Consider the following 19,219-nt stretch of genomic DNA (forward strand, 5'->3'; position numbering starts at 1 on the left):
TGCGGTTTCCGGTTTCTAAGTACTCCTCCTCATCGGAGTCTGTTCCTTCTTCCAACTCCGATTCCCTGAATCCTTCCAGTTCCTCCTCATCGTCGGTGGTGCCAAAGTACTCCCTCCGGAACCTCGCTACTGGCTGAGGTTTCCTGGGGAACCTTTGGTGGAACGTTTCGATCAAGATCTCGTCACTGACCTCCTCTGCCGTCACCCAGGTGTTTTCCGACTCCGGTTCCCCTTCCCACGCGACCAAATACTCCACCTGATTACCCTTCCACCTGGAGTCGATGATCTCCGCCACATGGTTGCTGCTTTCCCTTTCTTCTAAGACTGGCCCCCGTGTGGAGACCCCTTCACCTTCCCCCCTATATGGTGACAGTAATGACCTGTGGAATACTGGGTGCAGTTTCATGGGCCTCACTGCCCCTCTGTTCCCTTGGGACTCCTCTGCCCTTTCCTCCTCCTGGTTTTCTCCCGGGAATCGTCGCCGTATCTGGTCGCAGTGGCGGCGCCAGCATTGCCTGCCATCTGTTAGCACCTCATACGACACGGGGCCAGTGACCCTGGTGACTGTGGCGGGTACCCATGCTGGGCCTGCCCCAAAATTCTTTGCGTACACTGGGTCCTGGGCCACAAAGGTCCGGGGGTTCCTGCCTTCCCCCACCACTATCTCATCCTGAGCTCTATCGGGGTGAAGGCGGTCCAATCTTATTGCAAGGCGCCGACCCATTAGTAGTTCAGCGGGGCTCCGGCCAGTCGTTGAGCTGGGGGTGCTGTGCTGTGCTAGAAGGAATGTGGCAAGGCAGTACTCCCAATCCCCTTGTGTCATGCGGCGAAGGGTGTCCTTGGTGGTCCGCACCATGCGTTCTGCTTGGCCATTGGTGGCAGGGTGGAATGGCGCCGAACGGATGTGGCGGATGGCGTTCTGCGCTGTGAAGGTTTGAAATTCTCCTGACGTAAATGCAGTCCCGTTGTCTGAGACAAGAGTGTCAGGGAGCCCGTGGGTTGCAAACAGCTTGCGTAGTACCCGAATGGCTGTGGACGTAGACGTGGACGGTACCAGTGCGACTTCCAGCCATTTGGTGTAGGAGTCCACCACTATGAAGAATGTTTTCCCCTGAAAGGGGCCAGCGAAGTCCACATGCAGGCGTGACCATGGTGCTCGGGCGGACTCCCAGGACTGGACTGGGGCCCTTGGGGGATCTGGACGGGATTCTTGGCAGGCCTGGCGGTGTTTGACCCAGGCCTCTATCTCTCTGTCGATCCCCGGCCACCACACATAACTCCTGGCAAGGGCCTTCATTCTTACTACCCCTGGGTGTGTCTCGTGTAGGGCTGTGAGGACCCTTTTGCGGAGGGTCTGGGGAACAACCACCCTGCTTCTCCATAACAGGCACCCCTTGTGGGCCGACAGTTCATGTTTGTGGGTTGTGTAGCCGGCGAATTCTGGCCCGGGGCTGCTGCTGGGCCATCCCCTCCACACCCAGTCCAGGACCCGGGAGATGACCCTATCTTTCTTGGAATGGTGTGCAACTTCTTGTGCCTAAATGGGGCGGTCGGGAAGCAGCTCCAGGCTCATAACCTCTTGTGCAGGTGCTGGGTCGGGGCCTGTTTCTGGTAGTGGTAGCCTGCTGAGGGCGTCCGCATGGCCCATCGCCTTCCCAGGACGGTGAATCAGTGCATACTGGTAGCTGGCAAGGAAAATTGACCACCTGAGGACGCGAGGAGACAGCACTTGGGGGGTCTGCTTTTCGGGGGCAAACAAGCCAAGCAACGGCTTGTGGTCAGTCACCACGGTGAAGGGCCACCCGTACAAGAAATCATGGAATTTTTTTACTCCCTTCACGATTGCCAGACCCTCCTTGTCGATTTGCGAGTAGTTCCGCTCAGTTGCGTTGAGTGTCTGGGAAAAGTATGCCACTGGTACCTCTCTTCCATCCGGGAGTTGGTGTCCCAGGACAGCGCCAATTCCATAGGGCGAGGCGTCGCATGCTAGCACCACCGGCAGCCTCTCGTCGAAGTGTGCCAAGACCGAGTTTGAGACAAGCAAGTCCTTGACTGCCTGGAATGCGGCCTCCTGGCGCTGGCCCCACACCCAAGGGGCCCGCTTGTCCAGGAGTCTGTGTAGGGGCTCCGCTACCGCCGCCTTGTGGGGAAGGAAGGAATGGTAAAAGTTCAATAGTCCTAAGAAGGCCTGAAGTTCAGTCTTGTTCTTGGGCGCTGGGGCATCACAAATGGCCCGTACCTTGTCCCCAGTCGGGTGGACCCCTTCTGCGTCCACCATAAATCCCAGAAAGTCCACCTGAGGCACTCCTAGTAGACATTTTTCCCGCTTCACCTTGAGACCCGCCGTCTGGAAACGGTGCAGAACGGTGCGGAGGTGGTCCTCAAACTCCTCTGGTGTGGACCCGGCAATCAACACATCATCGAAGAAGGGGGTGACGCCAGGAATCCCTTTAAGGAGCGAGTCCATTAGATTCTGGAATATGCCTGGTGCCACACTGACACCGAATTGCAGCCGCTTTACCCTGAACGCTCCTCTGTGCGTCACAATCATCTGTGCCTCTGCTGTGGCCTCATCTACTGGCAGCTGTTGATATGCTTGGGCCAAGTCCAGCTTGCCAAAAATTTTCGACCCAGCCAGGGTGGCAAGGACATGGCTGACCACTGGCACTGGGTATGCATGGGCCGTGAGGGCCTTGTTTATGGTACATTTGTAGTCTGCACAGATGCGGACCGAACCATTAGGCTTGACGGGTGTGACGATTGGGGTTTCCCAGGGGGCATTAGGCACTGGCTCCAGCACTCCTTGCTCCACGAGCCGGTCCAATTCCTCGTCTATACGTGGTTTCAGGGCGAACGGGACCCGGCGGGCCTTGAGCCTGACCGGTCGTACTGCAGGGTCAAGCTGTAGAGCAATGGGGGGGCCCGTATACTGTCCCAATTTCCCATCGAAAACCCCCGGAAATTCCTTGCATATGGCGTCCACGTCCACTTGTAAGCTAGTGTGGTTCACCCCGGTGACGGCTAGCCCCAGTGGTCCAAACCATGCCAATCCCAGTAAGCTAATGTAGGAGCCCTTGACCACAAGCAAGTCCAGTTGCCGCGTCCGCCCTCGGTATTGCACCCTGAAGGTCCCCACCCCCATTGTGGGGACCTTACGTTTCTGGAAGTCCCGGAGGGTGAATGGGGCCGGCCTGAGTTTGGGACCCCCCGTAGGACACAGTTTTCTTAAGGTCTTTGCCGAGATTATGGATAGAGTTGAACCCGTGTCAAGCTCCATGCGGCATGGGGCCCCCTCTATCTGTACCTCGACATAAATTTTCTCTACGTTGGGGTGGGGCAACTGGTATACCTGGAAGTCCGTGAGCTCCGTCGAGTTGCCTTGGTGTGTTGGGCCCCGGGACCTGGGGCTCTTGGATTGGTCATCTGATGCCTGGCGTCGGGTGGGCCGAGCCTGACACACCCGGGCGATGTGTCCCGATTTTCTGCAATGCCTGCACTCTGCGTTGCGGAAACGGCGGGTCCTCCTCTTGTGACTTTCTCCACAGCTTGCGCAGTTCCCTCCTTCTCGTCGAGGCAGCTGTGGTATGTGGGCTGCTTGAGTGCGCTGCTGTACTTGGTGCACCTCCTCCCTGTCGGATCCTGAGTCGTTGGTGAGGTCTTCGTGGTGGACCCTCGGTTGGGATGGCAGGCTCGGCCAAGCCTCTTGCGTCGACCTCTCGGCAGCTTCCGTTGCCAGGGCCTCCTCCAGAGCGACCTGGAACGTTAGGTCCTTCTTAGCGTAGAGGCGTCGTTGCAGCTTCTCATCCTTCAGGCCACCGACAAGGCGGTCACGAAGCATGTTCTCCAGCTCTGAGAAGTTGCAGAACCGGGCGGCTTGGCGGAGAGAGGTCACAAACCCAGTTATGGTTTCCCCAGGGGCTTGCCGCTTTGCGTAGAAGGCATTTCGACGAGCCACCACTGAAGGCTGTGGCGAAAAGTGCCCCTTCAGCTGTTCCATTATTGTTTTGTATGGAACAGTAGCGATGTCTTCAGGCGCAAGGAGTGTGGAGAGAATCAGAACTTACAGGGTTAAGAAGTTCTGAGTGACGTCTCACATTTTGAGGCGTGGTTTAGAATACTGAGGGGAGTGTTTTACTGTGTCTCTCAGTGTGTGTTTTTGCTCCGTTGCGAGAGAGGAGCAAGAATGTGTGCTCTGTCACCGGGAGAGTTATGAGCTGTTTTTGCTACGAGAAGAAGCTGTTTGTAAGATAAGGAAGACACCGTGCGTTAAGCCTGATTTATTACGCACACACGGCAACTGTTCCTGTTTCTACGCTGTGTTTACACTCTGCTGAAGCTGTGAGGAGCCCTTCGGAGCAGAGCACCGCAGAGGAAGCGTGTGGACTCCGGGGGGGCTGGTAAAGCTACAAATAAATCATCCCATAGGTTATGGGTGTTGTCAGCAAATGCTTTGAAGCAAAGTTCGTGCCGGCGTGTCTGCTGCGGCCAGCTGAAGAGACGCTGGAGAGAAGCTGAAGCCAGCTGGAGCTGTGCCTACGTTTGAGGCAGAGAGCTCGCTGGGGAAGGTCTGCACTGAACCGGGTGCTGGAGCGGCTGTCCCTAAGTAAGCTGGGCCCAGGGGGAGAAGATGGCAGACAGCCATGAATCGTACTCAGTCCCTTTTGATAAGGTGGACGGGAGCAAGCCCTGGGTCGTGTGGCAGGCACTGGAGATGGCATGTCAGGCCGCAGTGGGAGTCAGACCAGAGGGGGCTGGAAGCTGCCCAGAGGAAGCACCAAGCCCAGGAGGGGCTGAGGGACGCCCAGAAGGGGCTGGGACTGTGTTGGGAGGCTGTTGCAATGCTTCCACACGTCTATGTGATGGGCTGTGTGCTGGAGAGCAGCTGAGAGAGGAGAAGAGAGAAGCAGTGGCAAGCTGTTCCTCTGGAAGCTGTGCACCCAGGAGTGGGGGTGCAGGCCAGGCAGGCCATTCCAAGGGTCTTGAGAGTGACCAGGCTGTTTGGCAGGAGCTGGAGAGGGTTTGCAGAGAAACCACAGCGGAAGCCAAAAGCCACGTCCCCAGAAGCAGTACAGCCTCAAGGAGCGCTGCTGGCAAGGTTGGGGGGGCAGAGAAGACCAAAGGCAAGTTTGCAAAGTTTTCCGTTCGCCGTTGTTTTGTTTGCAATTCCCCTGAACATCTGCGCCGCTGCTGCCCACAGAGAGCAAGGGAGACAGGGCAGGATGTGTCCAAGGTCGCTTCCCATGGGAACCAGCCGGGTTTCCATGGCAACCAGTCCAGCAGAGGAGGCAGGCGTGGGAAGGCGCAGAGACGACGTGATTCAGAGGGGGAAGAAGGCGCTTATCAGCTATCTGCTTCGATGGCAGTTTTAGAGAACACCTGCAAAGGCCCCAAGGACGGGGGCAGCGGGAAGTCTGTTGCTAAGGCAACAACGAAGGACAGCTCCAGTGAGGAGAGAGTTCTGCGTTGGATTGTGGACTCTGCTGCAAACAAGCATCTCGTCACTGAGACACCTGGTGTCAAGATAAGGAACTGCAGGGCTGTTTCAGCTGGGAAATCAGTGTGTTTTGCTGATGGGTCACAGAGACGTGTAACCAATGTGGAAAATGTGTTTGTTTCTGTTTTACAGGCGCAGCTGGAAGTCTACGTGTTGCCAGGGATAAAACATTGTCTTTTATCTGTACCTTGTCTCTTACAGGAGGGGTATATGGTTTGTTTTGACAAGAATGTCTGTACAATTTCCAGAGGGGGGAAGCAGCTAGTACGTGTTGAGAGAAATCAGAACAACCTCTTTGTTCTGGAAACACCTCTGGAGGGTGAGGGGAATGCTGGGAAAGCCACCATTCACACTCATGTTTCGTGTGCTTGCGTGTGGCACAAGAGAATGTCACATGGCTCCTGTGAAGACATCCAGATGTTATCAGAGTGCACCAAAGGGTGCAAGGTAAGAGAATGTGGTGAACTTCTGAATTGCAGGGCTTTTTTTTTTAATTATGTTTATTAAGATTTTCAAAAAAGAATACAAAGGGAAACAGAAAAGAAAAAAAGCAAAAAAGAAAAAAGAAAAGAAAAAGAAAAGCAGCAATTTAAAAGTTTACCATAATTATATTCCATACCCAATTTCCTTGACTTCCCCACACCTACCCTTCTTGTATTCCAATTCCAATTTTTAGCTCAGCAATTTTTATCCCCCCCACTTTACCTTATTTCCTCTACTTCAATTATCTTAAACAAATTTTAACTTCTAAACCTCTATCTTTATATTTCAAAACTTATTCTTAACATACTTTCCCTAAATTCCTCCATCAATTTAATTAACCTATTTAAACTTAAAAATCCCAATCTTTACACACGAAACACTTATTTTTGATAATCTTTTGCTAAGGTCTGCCCCAAATCTCTCCCCAAATTCCCCATTCCGGTCAGCGCCAGCGCTTAATGGCGGATTTCTCCCGGAGCTCCCGAGAGAGATCTGCTTCGTGGGTTCGGGTCCCGCAGCTACGGCGGAGCGGGGACCCTCAAAAATCACAGGCGCGAAGCCTGTGAACCGGAGACTCGGCGGGCACCTTTGCGCCCCCCTGACGCTGTGAAGGAGCCTTTTTAAAGGCTACGGAACAGCTGAGGGTGTGTGGAGCGGTGCTGAGAGTCGCTTTCACCCAGCCTGCGAAGTGAAGCCGCGTCGCCATTAGCGGAGAGCGCTGATTTCTTCCTGAGAATTGGACTAATAAGAAACAACTTTCCGTGAGTAGGATTAAACTTTAAAGATTAATTGGACGCTAAAATCAAAGAAATTGGGCACCGAGACGGATAAGCATTAAAAAGGAAGTCTGCTTTCCGTTCTGCAGTAAGATCAAAGCAAAAGACATTCAAGCTGTAACTATTGAAAGGAGACTCGTGGGAATTAAGGAATCCATCACCAAAGTAAAGAGAGCTCCCTCCCCGAAGGCAGGAGGGGGGGGGGGGAAGAAAATTTTACAGTATTTTCCTGCCTGTTTAAAAAAGAATTTGGACTATCTACCGCTGCTCTTAAACCTGGGATCGGACTGCCGGAGAAAAAAAAAAACCGGCTAAGGACTGTTGCTACATGAAGGTAAAAAAGTAACTGAGATACTGACTTTGGTTACTCTCAACTTAGAAACATTTTACTTTGTTGCACTGTAAAGCTATATGCAGGACACTATTGTTTTGGATCTTTTAAAAATATTTGAAAGGGACTTTGAAGACTCGAAGGGCTTTTGTTTTTCTCTTTTGGAAAGTGTGGGATTGATTTGAAGGCAAAGAATTTATTCTGCGCCCTCTAGAGGACTTGCGAATAGTTTCAGTAACAAGTGGACTTTAAAACTTGAGAACTTTTGCTTGACAGCTTAAGAGTGTGGGAATGACCTTGAGTGAAAGATTTTGTTATGGCAGATGGTAAAGAGAAAGAGGATTCACAAGAAACAACTTTGAGATCTGGCAGACAATACAAAGTTGATCTTTCTATGCAAAGAAGGGCTTCTGTATCAGGAGCTTCTGGAACTGCAGCTGCCCCAAAGACAAAAGTGAAAACTATGTTTTCAGAAGAAGCACTTGCTAAAGTACTGGGGAAAATAAATGACTCTTTGGAGGAACTAAAAAAGCAAGGAGCAGAAACTAAAGTACAAGTTGCTGAAACAAATAAGAAAATTGAAGAAATCTCTGGGAAAATTGATTTAAATACAAAAAGTATAACTGACCTTGGAAACAAGGTGAACTCTAATGCAGAAGCAATTGGGAAATTATTGGAGGAATCATCTACCACACGACAGATAGCTGAGGAAGCTAAAGAAATTGCAACGGCTGCTGAGGAAAAGTTCCCACCGGTGTTTAAGAAACTAGATGAGCATGATTTGGCACTCTCTATGCAGGATATGCAACGGAAGGAGAGGAACTTAAGGATCAGACTTGTGCCGGAAAAGGAAGGAGATAACTTGGTGGACTTTTTGACAAAAGAATTTTCTGACTTTTGGAAGCAGGAGCTGGACAAGGAAGAATTTAAGATAGAGAGCGCATTCAGACTGGGAACAAGGCAGAGGAAGAACAGACCCAGAGACTGTTTAATAACTTTGAGATCAAAGGAGGAGAGAGATAAAATACTGAACCTGCACTACCAAACAACCCTTCAAATTGAAGACTTTCACATTGAGATTTTTAAAGATATTCCCAAAAACATTCTAGATGCAAGAGGCCTTTACAAGGACTTGGTGATACTGCTGAAAAGGAACTACATACCATTCAGGTGGGAGTTCCCTCAAGGCTTGTCTTTTAAATACAAGGGGAAGAAAAGAAGAATAAGGACAGTGAGTGATAAAGACAAGTTTTTAGGAGAACACGAAGAAGACCTACAGAAGGAGGTGTTTCCGGGACAAGGGCATCCTTCAAGCAAGGGACCACTAGACACGGATACGGAATCACCGACAAAAGAGGAACAACAATTAGGAGCTGTAGGAGGAAAGAGCAAATAGCCCCATCATGGCTCTGCAACTTCTAACCTGGAATTGTAATGGACTAAATATCCCCAGAAAAAGGAAAAATATATTTCATGCGTTAAGGAAAGACCAACTGGACTTGATTTGTTTACAAGAGACGCACGTGACAAGAGCACATAGAAAATTATTGATAAATAAAAGATTGGGACAAGAATTTATATCTTCAGATAGAGTAAAAAAGAGAGGAGTGGTGATCTATGCAAAGGAAAGATTGCAGCCGAAACTAATTTTTAAAGATGATCAAGGAAGATATTTGGCAATTGAAATTCAATCTCAAGGAGAAAAGTTTTTGATAGTGGGAATTTATGCACCAAATGAGGGGAAAGCTGAGTTTTTTAAGAAGTTGCATGAGACTTTGATGGACTATATGGATTACAACTTAATTATGATGGGAGACATGAATGGAGTAGTTTCAACAAATATGGACAAATCACAAAGACAGGTAGTTACAAAAGACGGAAGACTACCAAAAACTTTTTTTGAAATGACTGACAATATGGACTTGATTGACATTTGGAGAACAAAACACCCATTAGAAAGAGAGGGAACCTTCTTTTCTGAAGCCAAAATGACATGGACAAGGATTGACCAAATTTGGGAGACTAGCGGTATGGCATCGAGTATAAAGAAAGTGGAAATCTGCCCAAAAACCTTCTCCGACCATAACGCAGTAAAGATGGTGATGAAGCAAACAACAACTGGTTCCTTCAGATGGAGAATGAATGACACCTTACTTGGAGATGAAGAGATCTGCAAGAGGGCCCAAAAAACTTTGAAAGATTATTTTGAAATCAACTTGAGGACTAAAGTAGAAAAAAGAATAATATGGGACGCAAGTAAAGCCGTGATGAGAGGATTTTTGATACAACAAAATACACTAAAGAAAAGAAGTCAAAATGAGAGGAAAGAGAAAATCTTGGAAAAGATAAAAGAAGGGGAAAGGAAACTAAGATCGAAACCAAAATCGCAAGAGATTTTAAGAGAAATCAAATTATACCAAACACAATTTATGGAATTGATGAATCAAGAAATAGAATGGAAAATTAAACAAATGAGACAAAAGACTTTTGAATCTGCAGATAAATGTGGCAAGTTATTGGCTTGGCAAATAAAGAAGAGACAAAAACTCAACACGGTAACAAACTTAGAAGTGAATGGAAAGAACATATTCAACCCAGCTGAGATTAGGAACTGTTTTCAGAGCTACTTTAGACAATTGTATACACAAGGGCCGCAGAAAGAAATGGATATACAACATTTCCTCGATAAAAATGGGCTGAAAAAGATCACTCAGGAAAGTAAGACAATTTTGAATCAGGAAATATCAGCACAAGAAACAGAAGGTGCCATCCAAAGTATGACGCTGGGCAAATCTCCAGGACCGGACGGATTGACTTCCAAATATTATAAAGTTTTGAAGGAAGGGTTATTACAACCCCTGAAGGAAGTCTGCAATGAGATTATGGAGGGGAGAAGGGCACCCGACACGTGGAGGGAGGCCTATATCACACTTATACCAAAGACAGAGACTGAAAAGACCCAACTTAAGAACTACCGACCCATCTCGTTACTAAATGTGGATTATAAAATCTTTGCTGACATTTTAGCAAAGAGACTGAAAAGAGTTTTGATGGAGGAGATTCACGGAGACCAAGCGGGCTTTCTCCCGAAAAGGCACTTGTCGGACAATGTAAGGAATATAATTGACATTTTGGAAAAGTTGGAAGTGAATATAAATACTAAGGCAGTTCTGATATTTGTGGATGCCGAGAAAGCCTTTGACAATATATCTTGGAGTTTTATGCTGAAGAACCTCCGGGGGATGGGGGTAGGCCAAGGGTTTGAAAATGGTATAGGTGCAATATATTCTGAACAGAAAGCAAAATTAATTGTAAATAATGTGGTTACAGAAGAGTTCAAGATTGAAAAAGGGACACGTCAGGGGTGCCCTATCTCCCCACTACTCTTTATATCGGTCTTGGAGGTTTTGCTAAATATGATTAGGAAGGACCAGTTGGTTAAAGGGGTTCAGGTCGGAGCTAAACAATATAAACTGAGAGCATTTGCAGATGACCTGGTACTTACATTACAAGAGCCAGAAGCTAGCACGAAAAGAGTTTTGGAAATAATCCAAGAGTTTGGTCAAGTGGCAGGATTTAAATTGAATAAGTTAAAGACTAAGGTATTGGAGAAAAATTTAACACAGTTTGAAAAAGAAAGGTTTCAGAATGTGACAGGGTTGACCGTGGTTAAAAAAGTGAAATACTTGGGGATAAATATGACAGCTAAGAATGTGAATTTATTTAAAGACAACTATGAAAAAACTTGGATAGAAGTGAAAAAAGATTTGGAGATTTGGTCAAATTTGAAGCTTTCCTTGTTAGGTCGAATTGCAGTTATAAAAATGAATGTATTGCCAAGAATGTTGTTTCTGTTCCAAGCATTGCAAATAATGGATAAGACGGATTGTTTCAAGAAGTGGCAAAAAGATATATCTAAATTTGTCTGGCAGGGCAAGAAGCCCAGAATAAAATTTAAGATATTAACGGATGCAAAGGAAAGAGGGGGATTCGCCCTGCCAGACTTTAAACTGTACTATGAAGCGGCAGCTTTCTGCTGGTTAAGAGATTGGCTACTTCTTGAAAATACAGATATTTTGGATTTAGAAGGTTTTAATAACATCTTTGGGTGGCATGCATATTTGTGGTATGACAAGGTTAAAGCACATAAAGGTTTTAAAAACCACATTGTCAGAAAAGCACTACTAAATGTCTGGATTAGATATAAAGATTTGTTGGAAAACAAAACCCCAAGGTGGCTGTCGCCAATGGAAGCTAAGGCAATTAAAAAGTTAAATATGGAGTCTAAATGGCCAAGATATTGGGAAATTCTGGAAAAGGAAGGGGGCAGATTGAGACTGCAGAGTTTTGAGAAACTAAAAGGGAAAGTGAGAGATTGGTTGCATTATCATCAAATAAATGAAGTGTTTAAAATGGACAGTAAAATAGGCTTCCAGGTGGAAAAATCAAAATTGGAGACTGAATTGTTAGAATCCAGCACTAGAAATTTGTCAAAAATGTATAATTTGCTGCTGAAATGGAATACACAGGATGAAACGGTTAAATCAAGTATGATTAAATGGGCTCAGGACATTGGTCATAACATTATGTTTGCTGACTGGGAGAAGTTGTGGACCACCGGGATGAAATTTACGGCATGTAATGCCTTAAGAGAAAATATTATGAAAATGATCTATAGGTGGTACATAACCCCAGTCAAGCTTGCAAAGATTTACCACTTGCCTGACAATAAATGTTGGAAATGTAAGGAAAAGGAAGGCACATTCTTTCACCTCTGGTGGACGTGCCCGAAGATTAAGGCATTCTGGGAAATGATCTATAATGAACTGAAAAAGGTATTTAAATATACCTTCCCTAAGAAACCAGAGGCCTTTCTCTTGGGTATTGTCGGCCAAGGGGTGTTAAAGACGGATATAACTTTTTTTATGTATGCTACAACAGCAGCAAGAATACTCATTGCGAAGTACTGGAAGACACAAGAGCTACCCACTCTGGAAGAATGGCAGATGAAGGTGATTGACTACATGGGTCTGGCAGAAATGACGAGCAGAATCCGAAACCAGGGAAGAGAAGCAGCGGAAGAAGAATGGAAAAAATTTAAGGACTATTTAAAGAAATATTACAAAATTAATGAAAGTTAGAATGATGATGGACTAGAAAATAAATGGTTACTATTAGTAATGGTTAAGATAAGGAGAATAAGGAAGATTAAACTAAATTAAAATAAGGGAAGATTTGCTGAATAATTGACTAGAAATTGGAATACAGAAAAGGGAGGCATGAGGAAGTCGGAGAAGTAAGGTATAAGAAATTAAGATTTGAAATTGTACTTGTTTTTGTTTTTGTTCTTGTTTGTGTATTTGTTGTGTATTGTACTGTATTGTTATGTTTTTGTGGTTATAAAAAATTCCTTAATAAAAATTATATTTAAAAAAAAAAAATTCCCCATTTTTATGTTAGTGGCAAAAGCCAACTTAATTAAAACAGAATCATATTTTTACACCCTTTAAATTCCTGAAGCCCTCCCACCCCCTTTCCCGGTTTCGATCCCCAACCAAGGTCCAACAGTCCATCCAAAATCAGCCTGGCGATCTCACATCCGAGGCACTTAACCCTCTCTCAATTTCTCTCTGCCGGTTTTCTTGATAGTCCTTTATTTTAAATTCCGAATCTCGAAGAGGCTCTGTTCCAGTAAAGTCCATATTTCTTCCAGCCAGACCTCCATATTTAACAATGGAGCCAAAATCTTGTTTCTTGCTTCTCATAAGTTCAAATGTCCCAAAGACTCCAAACTCTGTACTGTCCATATTTATATTCCATATGTCTTCCGATCCCCATAAGAGGAGATCTCTCCAGATTCCATTCTTCACTTCCAGCCAAACATCCATTGTCATGATCTTATTTTCAGTTGTTTCCAACTTAATAGGCCTCTGGCTCTCTTTAGCCATCTGCAACATCCCAGCGCCTCCTTCTTTCTCATATTCTTTAAATGGCATCTCAAATGACTCAGACTCTTTCTCCTGCTTGGCTATAAGGATTTTTATATCAGCAGCAACACTTCCCTGTTCATCTGCAGGAGCTTGAATCATATCCTTTCCAGGTTCAGCAATTTTGTTTACTGTTCCCTTCATTGTTATTACACTTATAGTCAAAGCATCTGTCTGCTTCTGTAGATTTCCCAAAAGACGAAAGGTCTTTTCCAGTTCAGCCAGTATTTTTCCACTTACAGCCATTTTTGTAATGTCCTGAACCCCCTCTAGAGTGATTCTAGTTACTTAATGACAAATTAACCTTTTCTTCTTTGTTTTTAACAATTTGTTACCAAATTGTATCAAATGTAACCAGCAAAGACACAGTTCTCCTTTTTTTTTCTCCAGCTTTGACAGCTAATTTGACAGCTGTCAAAGTCTATAAACCTCTTCCACAGGCTCTCTGCCCGATCGCTCCCGGGTTTTGGGGGAGGGGTGAATTCCGTTCTCTTATCCTCCAGCACAGTCACTTAAATTGGCCCAATATAAAGTTAATTGCACTTTTCCACAAAAAACAAAAGACATTCACACAACCTTAGTAATAAAATCCTTGCTTTACAATGCTTACAAGGCGGGCAGGTTGACTTCCTTTTTAGCACCTTACCCGATCTTGCCGAATTCCCAGAAATAATTTTCCCTTTTAAGTCCAATTACCGTGTTACTCACGGGTCGTTACTTTGATCCAAAAGTTCAAAAGAAGAAGTTAACGCTCTCCGCCCATGGCATGCGGCTTCACTCAGCAGGGGAAGCAGTCGAACTCTCAGCACCACACCTCCCTCCGTCCCCCGTTCCGAAGACTTTAAAAAGGCTTCTTTGCGGGTCGGGGGGGCACGCAAATGGTGCCCACCGAGTCACCAGGTCCACAGGCTTCAGCGCCTGTGGTTTCTAAGGGTCCCCGCGTCGCCGCCACGGCAGAACCCGACCCCTGTTGAGCAGATTCCCTCCGGAGCTCAGAGGGAATCCGCCATTAGACGATGGCGCCAAGCCGGAAGTCCCTGAATTGCAGGGCTTGCAGGAAAGCCAAGAATAAGGGATACAGTTATCCCAAGGTGGAGAGAGTAACCACAAAGCCTTTTGAGCTTGTGCATGCAGACCTTTTTGGGCCCATGCCACAGCCAAGTCTGGGCAAGACCAGGTTTCTGCTGGCGCTGACAGATGATTTTTCGCAGAACTCATGGGCGTTCACGCTGAGAACGAAGGAGGACGCAACGCAACTGATCAAAGATTGGATTGCAGAGGTGGAACTAAGGTTCTCCACCAAGGTGCAGGGGTTTCAGAGTGACCGAGGTTCAGAGGTCACTGGGTCTGCTCTAAAGAGTTTCTTTCGCCAGAGAGGGATACGTCACAAGGTGACTTCTCCTCAGGAGAGTGGCGTGGCAGAGCTTAGGAGTAAAGCTCTGGTTCAAGCATCAGAGATTCTACTGTGTGACTCTGGTTTGCCTCAAAGTTTTTTGGGGGAGGCAGTAAAGACGGCCAATTTCACGATGAACAGGTGCTACAATTCAGTGGTAGGTGACACCCCGTATTACTTGCTCAACGGAGAGAGACCGCAGGTGCATTTCTTCCGTTCGTTTGGTTGCAGAGCCTTGGTGCCTGTACCAAAGTTTCAGCAGCAGGAGGGTGGCCCAAGGTACCAGGAAATGATCTTCTGTGGGTATGAACCTGCGACAAAGGGGTGGAGATTTGCATATCCAGAAGGTGATCAGATCAAGCTTCTGATCAGTAAACATGCTGAGTTCTATGAGCAGGATGGTTGGTCAAGGCGCAAAGCGAGCCCTGACGTTCACTCAGATTGTCTGTCTGAATCTGAGGAGGAGGGAGAGCCAGATGATGGGGACCAGGTCCATGATCAGGGTCAGGACCAGGGTAGGGCGTCTCCACAGGTTGTTAAAAGAGTGTCCAAGAGTGAGCCCTCATCTCCTGTTAGCATAAAGGAGAAAGCTCACAGACAGTTCAAGTCAGAGGGGGAGTCGTCTGATGAAGGAGACGCACTTGCTGGCCCCAGTGGGTCAGAAGAAGCACCCCAGTTTGTGCCCAGGCGGTCATCTCGGGCAACAAAGGGAATTCCACCTGAGAGGTTTCAGGTCACAAATGCGTGGGTTGGTCTCGCACAGTGCGAACCTGAGATTTGTGAGGAGGTTCAACAGGTGCCTGACAATGATGCCAGAAAGGAGCGAAGGCAGTGGGGAAGGTGTTGAACACTCAGAGGTCTGTAAATGTGTGCTCACAACTCCTCTCAGAAGGTGATACGAGAGGGGGTGTGGAGAGAATCAGAACTTACAGGGTTAAGAAGTTCTGAGTGATGTCTCACATTCTGAGGCGTGGTTTAGAATACTGAGGGGAGTGTTTTACTGTGTCTCTCAGTGTGTGTTTTTGCTCCGTTGCGAGAGAGGAGCAAGAATGTGTGCTCTGTCACCAGGAGAGTTATGAGCTGTTTTTGCTACGAGAATAAAGCTGTTTGTAAGATAAGGAAGACACCGTGCGCTAAGCCTGATTTATTACGCACACACGGCAACTGTTCCTGTTTCTACGCTGTGTTTACACTCTGCTGAAGCTGTGAGGAGCCCTTCGGAGCAGAGCACCGCAGAGGAAGCGTGTGGACTCCGGGGGGGCTGGTAAAGCTACAAATAAATCATCCCATAAGGAGAGCCCGGGCAATTTCAAACGTCTCCTCTCCGCAGACGCTGAAGAATATCGCCCTCTTCTTGGTGTCTTCTTCGTCGGTGACCCCTTTGGCTTCTGGGAGGAAGGTGAAACGGGAGGCGTACACTTCCCAGTCTCCAGATGCTGGGTTGAACGACGAGAAGCTGTTGTCGGTTGCCATTCTGAGTTCCTTGTGTCCCGGAGCTGAAGCCTGGATACACGGTGCGAGGCAGCGGTGCGGCAGGTGGCGGTGCTGCGGTGCTGTGTGTGGCAGTCAGCTCAGCGGGATCCCACCTTCGTCGCCAGTGAAATATACTCAGAGTCGCAAAGTGATTTCATGCTCTTTATTCAGCTCATAGTGGTGAGGAGGAATGAATGAATGTCCCCTCAAAGTATCTGCTTTATATACATTATTTACACAATGGGCTGCACATGATTGGCTAATTCCGGAATTCTACTGTAAGCCAATCAGGTTGTGGATTCACTTCTATCTGGAGCATGATTGGGTAGTTCCTGCCAACCAATCATACTGCTGCATTGTTCTAGGACCAATCAGACTGCTGCATTCTGAATCCTATTGTTCTAGGACCAATCAGACTGCTGCCTTTTGGATCCTATTCAACTCAATACATAACATGTTATAATAACGTAAGATTAAAGATCAGGGTAGAATAAAGAGGGAAAGAAACTGCTGAGCTAATAAATTGAACTGGAATACAAAAAAGGGAGGTATGACGGTTTGAACTCCCCTCAGAAAAGGAGATCTGTGTTTCATTTATTAAAAAAGGAACAATTGGATCTGATCTGTCTACAAGAAACTCATATAACAAGGCTACATAGGAAATTATTGGTTAACAAAAGACTTGGTCAGGAGTTTATTTCATCGGACAAGGTAAAAAAAAGAGGAGTTGTGATTTATGCAAAAGAAAGATTGCAACCGAAATTTATATTCAAAGATGACCAAGGAAGATTTGTGGCAGTTGAAATTCAAATACAGGGAGAAAAATTTTTGATAGTAGGCATTTATGCACCAAATGAGGGGAAATCTGATTTCTTTAAAAAGTTGCATGACATCCTGATGGACTATTTGGATTATAACGTAGTTCTGCTGGGAGATATGAACGGAGTGGCATCTACATATATGGACAAGGCACAAAAACAGGTAGTCACCAAGGATGGTAGACTACCGAAGACCTTTTTTGAGATGACAGACAACTTGGATTTAGTGGACATTTGGAGAATAAAGAACCCCTTGGCTAAGGAGGGAACCTTCTTTTCTGAAGCCAAAATGACATGGACTAGAATTGACCAAATATGGGTAACTAGAGGAATGGCACCAAAGGCAAGAAAAATGGAAATCTGCCCAAAAACCTGCTCCGACCACAACGCTGTCAAGATGGAGATGAAACTAATACCAACTGGTTCCTTCAGATGGAGGATGAATGACACCCTATTTAGAGATGAAGAAGTTTTAAAGAAGGCCCAAAAAACCTTGAGAGACTATTTTGAGATAAATATGAACACCGATGTGGAAAAAAGAGGAATCTGGGACGCTAGTAAGGGGGTTATGAGAGGGTTCTTGATACAACAGAATACATTAAAAAAGAGAATCCAGAATGAGAAGAAGGAAAAAAATTTGGAGAAAATAAAGGAAGGTGAAAAAAAATTGAGAGTAAAACCCAAATTGCAGGAGATTTTGAGAGAAATAAAGCTATACCAAGTGCAACTTATGAAAATGATGAACCAAGAGATCAAGTGGAAAATTAAACAAATGAGACAAAAGACATTCGAGTCAGCTAACAAATGTGGGAAACTGTTGGCTTGGCAAATGAAAAAAAGACAAAAACAAAATACAATTATAAATTTAGAAGTGGAAGGAAGGAATATACAGAACCCAGTGGAGATCAGAAATTGTTTCCAGAGGTATTTTAAACAACTATATACACAAGGACCACAGAGAGAAATTGACTTAGACCGATTTTTGAAGAAAAATGGATTACAAAAAATCTCTCAAGAAAATAAATTAATGTTGAGTTATAAAATAACTGAACAGGATGTAGAAGGTGCCATTCAGAATATGCAATTGGGTAAATCTCCAGGACCGGATGGACTGACTTCTAGATACTACAGATCTTTAAAGGAATGGTTAGTGCAACCTCTGAAAGAAGTCTGTAATGAAATAATGCAGGGGAAAGTGGCACCAGAGTCGTGGAAGGAAGCATATATCACACTTGTACCGAAAACAGAGACTGAAAAGACTCAGCTCAAGAACTACCGTCCCATATCACTGCTTAATGTGGATTATAAAATTTTTGCAGACATTTTAGCAAAAAGACTAAAAAAAGTGTTAGTGGAAGAGATACATAAAGACCAAGCAGGTTTTCTCCCAGGAAGACATCTCTCTGATAATGTGAGAAATATAATTAACATTATAGAGAAATTGCAAGAGAATATAAACACTAAGGCAGTTTTGATATTTGTGGATGCGGAGAAAGCCTTTGACAATATTTCTTGGACTTTTATGAAAAAGAACTTACAGGGTATGGGGATAGGCCAAGGTTTTGAAAATGGTATAAGTGCAGTATATTCAGAACAAAAGGCAAAATTAATTGTGAACAATGTGGTGACGGAAGAATTTAAAATAGAAAAAGGGACACGACAAGGTTGCCCAATTTCCCCATTCCTTTTTGTATCGGTTCTGGAGGTTTTGCTGAACATGATCAGAAGGGACCAGTTGGTTAAAGGTATACAGGTCGGAGCTAGACAGTACAAACTGAGAGCATTTGCAGATGACTTAGTATTGACTTTACAGGAGCCAGAATCTAGTACTAAAAGGGTTTTAGAACTGATTCAAGAATTTGGTCAGGTCGCTGGGTTTAAACTGAATAAGTTAAAAACCAAGGTTTTAGAGAAAAACTTAACACAAGAGAGAGAGGTTTCAGAATATGACAGGTTTAACAGTGGTCAAGAAAGTTAAATACCTGGGAATCAATATGACAGCAAAAAATGGGAACTTATTTAAAGATAACTATGAAAAATGCTGGGGTGAAGTGAAAAAAGATCTAGAAATTTGAAGCTTTCATTGCTGGGCCGTATCACTGCTATAAAAATGAATGTATTGCCGAGAATGCTGTTTTTGTTTCAGGCATTGCAAATTGTGGACAAGATGGATTGTTTCAAGAAGTGGCAGAGAGATATTTTAAGATTTGTCTGGCAGGGCAAGAAGCCTAGAATAAAATTTAAAATATTAACGGATGCAAAGGAAAGAGGCGGATTTGCCCTGCCAGACTTTAAACTTTATTATGAATCAGCAGCTTTCTGCTGGTTGAAAGAATGGCTACTTCTTGAAAACACAGACATTTTGGATTTGGAAGCTTTTAATAATGTATTTGGATGGCATGCATATCTGTGGTATGATAAGGTCAAAGCGCATAAAGCATTTAAAAACCATATTGTTAGGAAA

At 45.4% G+C, this 19,219-nt stretch overlaps 1 protein-coding gene across 1 annotated transcript; it reads right to left on the reverse strand.

Moving 5' to 3' along the window:
* Positions 1-538: 538 nt before the first annotated feature.
* LOC128406093 (uncharacterized protein K02A2.6-like) lies at positions 539-3,470 on the reverse strand (the record flags this gene model as incomplete). The annotated part of the gene is made up of 3 exons (XM_053373135.1): positions 2,135-3,470; positions 1,623-2,077; positions 539-1,469 (listed from the first exon to the last, which is right to left on the reverse strand). Coding segments are annotated over exons 1-3 (2,529 nt in total), but the record flags the coding sequence as incomplete, so codon positions are not given.
* Positions 3,471-19,219: the final 15,749 nt, after the last annotated feature.

The sequence above is a fragment of the Podarcis raffonei genome, chromosome W, assembly GCF_027172205.1.
Source record: "Podarcis raffonei isolate rPodRaf1 chromosome W, rPodRaf1.pri, whole genome shotgun sequence".
NCBI classification, from domain to species: domain Eukaryota; kingdom Metazoa; phylum Chordata; class Lepidosauria; order Squamata; family Lacertidae; genus Podarcis; species Podarcis raffonei.